Genomic DNA, 5762 nt, shown 5'->3' with positions numbered 1-5762 from the left:
CTAATATAGGTAAAAAAAAATTTTTTATCAATCTTAAATTAAACATAAATTCAATGATGCAAATTTATAATTTGGAATTTTAAATATCAATTTTAGAAAGATAAATAAAATTATTTAAAATGATGTTAATTTAATAATAAAACTTGATATATATACCTTATATTCTTGAATAGGTCTTATTTTATATATAGGCTTCGTGTGAGACAACGGTTTTACCATTTTTTTCAACTCTTCCTTCATAGAAACCACTTTTTCTACACGTCCTTCAACGAATGTATTAGAACTTCCCTTTAAGACTTCATCGAGAATCATTAGCCCATTAAATGAGGCTGCCGATAATATCCCTTTAAAATGGCCACCTCCTGTTCTCGATATTTGCCGTTTTAAATATTTCCCATTTTTCGGATAAAATCTTAAAATTTGATTGGGTTCTAAATGGTAAATATCCCTCTTTCTTTTATGTGAGTTATAGATTGAATTTCCCCCCAAAGATATTTCCGCTATACTATCGAAAGTCGCTTAATATATTTTTGTTTTTTGAAAAAAATTATTAAATATTTTTAAAAACAAATAAATAAATTTCAATAATTAATTTAGTTAGTTAGACAAATAATTTACGAGGATTCTCTCGCCTAGCTGGTGAATCGGAAAATGAACGATGTATCATATATTTATGATCAACAGACAGTGTGAGGTTATTATCTATCCTTTCATAGTTTATCACGTGGTAACGTCCATCGGCAAATGAATTGGAATAAAGAGATGAGGCGTGACTTATAGAGAAATTTTTGATGATTGAGCTAGAATTTGGTTCTGTATTAAAAATATGAATGAGGACAGAAGGATAAACAGTGAGAATTCTTTCTCCCATCCCTAAATCTGTCTTGAGTCTCACGTTTCCATTTATGATAGAAAGATCGATATAATCATTACTCTGCGAGCTTCTAACGCTCATTATTTCACCTTGCTGGTGTAAAGTTGCGAAGCCGATGGCTAGAAATTCAGATTTTGAGTCCGTTTGATCGTAGGTAGGAAAATAATAAGATATGATACCACTCTCTTCTTTATTTGAATCACTTCTTAACGTGGATGAAGCGATGTGAGATATGAGCATTGATGTGGAAGGGCCTACACCAAAGTTATATGATGCGTTGCTGTATTGAGAACAATCCTCTCCATCATACCCAGTTAACTTGCAATCGCAAGACCATGTGTTCCAATGTTGTATACATTTGCCCTCATTATGACACAATTGTTGACTTCGCATATTTCGTTTCCTCATTAATTTTTTATTTCTATAATGCTCTTTTAAGTTGTAGTCACTCTCATTATCATAACTTACATCATCTAAGAAAATATTATATTTGTAAAGGATAATAAAATATTTATATCATTTAATATTTGTATAATTTTCAAAAAAAAGAAATTACTTTCATGAGCAATTTTATGGGAGTAATACAATTTTGAATATAAATCTCTCTTGACTAGAATTCCCCGCAGGCATTGTTCCTTAGGTCCGTTGCAGCCAGGCTCCAGAAAAGGGGGTTCGAATTTAAAAAGAGAATCAACTAATAAATCTGGTTCCCAACCATTTATGTTTAAAGAGGCTAAACATCCCTGGTAGCCTGCATTCGATTTTATAAGCCCAGGTGGAAAATTAAGAATTTGCTCCGGAACCCCACCAACATATATTGTTCCGCTGTTCCCCTCGAAAAATTCGTATTTTGTATCTAATATGACAAATAGAGATGCAGGGATCTTATTTACTTTAGTATAAATTTACCTTGAGACATAGTTTTAACTACCGAAAAATCTACTATCAAAACATGATCGTTAACGGTGGTTTTTGAAATGGTGACTTCATGCCAATTGTTATCGTCTAGCCTATGCAGCGTATTTGATTTTAGAAACTGTGGACCAGCTCCGAAATTGAAAACATAATTAATCAACCCGTCTACTAATTCGATACATATAAATTCCTATAAATAAGATTTGAATAAATAAGAAGTTATATCAGTTCTTTTTAATCATAAATTAAAATATGTTAAATCATTATTTCATTGAATTGCTGTAAATATGATTTTGTTTTAGAATTAAGATGAGATTGTAATGAAACAAATATTAAAAAATAAAATATGGAAAATTAAATTTTGAAATTCCGGTGGAGGATAAATCACGGAAAGATTTTATAATTACTGAAAAGAATTAAAATTAATTTGTTATATTCAATTATAAAAAGTTATTTTAATTATTTATTTGTAAAAAAATAAATTTTTAAAAGGATCGAAAGATTCATCAATAAATAGCAAAAGAATCACGATCATTTTCCTTTAAAAGATCAACGAGACAAATCCAAGATATTTTAATCTATTATATTAGTGCTTAGATTATTTTAAAATTTTACTTAACTAAAACTATATCTGTTGAATATAAAACCCCATATAGACGCTTCCCTCCTCTATTTGTCCCTTCTTTCAAACTCCAAAATTTATTTTTTGATATAATAACTATTTTTTAAAATAATTATTTTATCAAGTTTTCTTTTATTGTAAAATCGAATCTTGGACAATTTCCTCTAAATTTATATTTGGATTCAATATAAAACACCAAAAACCTAGTTAATCTTTTATCGATCATGGTTTACCTCTAGTGGCTCTTATTAGTATTAACTTTGAAAAATTCCCTTCTACACTTGCCACAGTTATTGGTATTATTGTTCGGATAATTTGTAAAACTTTAGTCATGTTTTGGTAAATTTCTAGTTTTTTCGATTGTAGATATATTTTAGTATAGCTCGAGGCCCACTGTTTTGTTTAAAAAATATGCAGAAATTTTTTTTTATTAAAAAAAATCTAAAGTATCAATATCTATACGTTTTAATTTTTTAGGGAGTTGTTTAGTAGAGATTCAATTTTATTTTTTGTATTCTAACATTCTTTCTTATTTCGTCAATGATTCTAAAATTTCACTGGTAAACCAATATCTTGGATAAATCAATTTTCCCCTTTTTAAGTGTAAATCGAAAATATTATAAATTTTGGTTTAAAATATAATAAAAATTTATACTTGATTTCAAAGATGAAAGAGTTAGAATCGTGATGAGATTGGTTTGATGTAATATTCAGTTAAACAAGAAATATCTTATTCAAATTGTTTCAGATGTACTTTTGAACAAAAAAGAAATGGCTTATTCTAATTATTTCGAGATTATTTAATTTAACAGACTATGTAAATGATTATTTAAGAAAAGATATATAATTGAGATTTTGTGAATTATACCACTTTCTAATTTTTGGGAAAGTATTTTATTTTGAATGTATTTTCGTTTTAACCCTTTTCTTTTAATTATTTTACTTTAATTTTATAATGTTTTACTGTATTATTTATTATGGTATAATTAATAGTTATGAATAAAAGAAACTTTAAATTATGTTAATGTTTCAAAATTAACATATTTATTACTTAATCTTATTTCTTTTAATTAGAAAGATCCAACTTCGCAAATTAACATGGTTAATGTTGATTGTACTTAATATGTCATAATAATTTATAATATCTATTTTCCAGTAATGTGGAAGGCTGAAAGTTTCTGTAAATTCCAATACCCAAAATGTTTCTATTTAAGAAATTTTAATTTATTTTAGCTTTTGAAAAGATTTAACCTCCATCTTATCACTACCATAATAGATGATTACTTCCTTTAATATCGAAGAATAGGAATATTATTTTTTCTAAACTTTTTGATGAGCGTGTACACTTTTTCAAATTTTTAAAGCGCATAGACTTTTTCACACATTTAGTGCGATGTTGTTTTCTTATTCTTTTTCTTCTTCTCCGTTTTATGGCGATTTCCAGGTTTACCCGGGTTGGCCAATTTTCCCTCTGATTTTTCTTTTTCATTTTTGACGGTCCTGAGTATCAATATTTGTAAGATCCGCCGCTATCACATTTGTCCACGTCATCTTGGGTCTTCCTCTAGGTCTTGATCCTCCTACTTCCATCAAGATGCATCTCTTTACCCAGTCATCTTTTGTCATACGTTCCACATGCCCAAACCATCTTAGTCTATTTCGTCGCATTACCACTCCAATCATTTTTATACCCAATCTTGCTTGCAATTCCTTGCTAGTTTTTCCCTCTCTCAGAGATACCCCACACATCCATCTAATCATCCTCATCTCTGTTTTTTCTAATTTGGCTTAGTGAGCTGCTTTCATTGCCCATGTTTTGCCGCCATAAAATAAACAACACCTAACACAGCTTACGTAAACTTTCCCCTTTAATTTCAGAGAGACTTTTTTATTTGTAAGAATAGACGACATCTCTCTGAACTTCTTCCAAGCTTGTCTGATCCTTGCAACAACGGCAGAATCTACACTACCATCTGCGTTTAGCATATCACCTAAATAGCAAAACTTATCCTTTTCTAGGGTTGACCCATTGCCAATATCCAGACCACCATTTTCTAGGTTATCATTATTATGTATCCCTTTCATGCATGTTCTACAAATAAAGGTCATTCTTTCTAGCATCAAACTTACCATTTCCCCTCTACATCTATTATGCACCCATTTCTGGCATCTGGTGCATTGGATAGAATTTCTAGCAACTCCTTTCCCACATATACCACAAGGCCACTTAGCGGATTCCACTATCTTTAGATTTTCGCCACCAATTATCACCTTTGTCTTTGATGCATTCATTTTCAGGCCCTTTGCTTTCATAGTCATCTTCCCTTTACTAATTTTATCCCTCAATTCTTCCTCACTATTTGCCATTAATACAAGGTCATCTGCATATAATAGCTCCCAGGGAAGTCCTTCAGGCATTTCTCTAGCCACCACATCCATTACTAAGATAAATAATAATGGACTCAGTACCGATCCTTGATGAAGTCCTACCTTCACCTCAAAGCTGTCACTATTACCATAATCCGTCAGTACTGATGTTTGTGTTCCAACATACATTGCCATCACTGCGATAACCAACCATTCCTCCATACCTGATTTTCTCAAGGCCCATCTTCTTGTAACCTCACGCGACACCCTATCAAATGCTTTCTCCAAATCAACAAAGGCATAATAAAGTTTCTTTTCTTTCGCAACATACTTCTCCTGCATTTGTCTCACCACAAAAATTGCATTTGTCGTGCCTTTTCCCGATGTAAAACCAAACTTCATCAATTTTAGTTTGTTCCCTTTTCCGCTTCTCTAACACCCTCTCAAATACTTTCATAGCATGTTCCAAGAGTTTAATAGCTATGTAAGACCCACAATCTAAAGGATCACCTTTCCCCTTGTATACTGGGATAATTATACTTCTTCGCCAGTCCTCGGGAATAGTTCCTTCTGTGACAATCTGATTGGCTAAATTCATTAACCAATCAATCCCCAAATCATCAGAACCTTTAAACATCTCTGATACCACCATCGTTAAACCCGATGCCTTCCCTTTTTTCATCTTTTTCACTGCTCTCATAATCTCGTCCTTGCCAAATTTACACCCTGGACCTTCTTTGCACAACTAACATTATTATCCCATTCATTTTCTTCATTCAAAAGTCCTTTCATGTAGATCTTCCAGGTGTTCTTAATACCACTACTATCTATCACCATTTATCCTTCCATATTTTTCAAACATTTTACACCTATCACATCCTGCCTCTTTTTTGACATTTACTTTGCCATTCGAACCATATTTCTCATTCCATTTCTTTAGCAAACTCCTGTCTTTTTTCTTCTTGCGCCTTCGCTATTAATTTC

The 5762-nt window shown here is 31.2% G+C and overlaps 1 protein-coding gene across 2 annotated transcripts in view; it reads right to left on the bottom strand.

Moving 5' to 3' along the window:
* Positions 1–5762, bottom strand: part of LOC135923536 (uncharacterized) — a 36374-nt gene that overhangs the window by 1916 nt on the left and 28696 nt on the right. For both annotated transcript variants that reach the window (XM_065458337.1, XM_065458338.1), the window contains 4 exons: positions 1784–1979; positions 1431–1730; positions 619–1347; positions 157–518 (listed from right to left, as the gene is read on the bottom strand). In XM_065458337.1, coding sequence (XP_065314409.1) covers positions 157–518; positions 619–1347; positions 1431–1730; positions 1784–1979 — 1587 coding nt within the window. The remainder of the gene's footprint in view (positions 1–156; positions 519–618; positions 1348–1430; positions 1731–1783; positions 1980–5762) is intronic.

This window comes from Gordionus sp. m RMFG-2023, chromosome 2 (genome assembly GCF_954871325.1).
Source record: "Gordionus sp. m RMFG-2023 chromosome 2, tfGorSpeb1-WG-v2, whole genome shotgun sequence".
NCBI lineage: Eukaryota > Metazoa > Nematomorpha > Gordioida > Chordodea > Parachordodidae > Gordionus > Gordionus sp. m RMFG-2023.
Note: the sequence above shows the minus strand (reverse complement) of the source record. Positions and strands in the feature narration are given on the sequence as shown.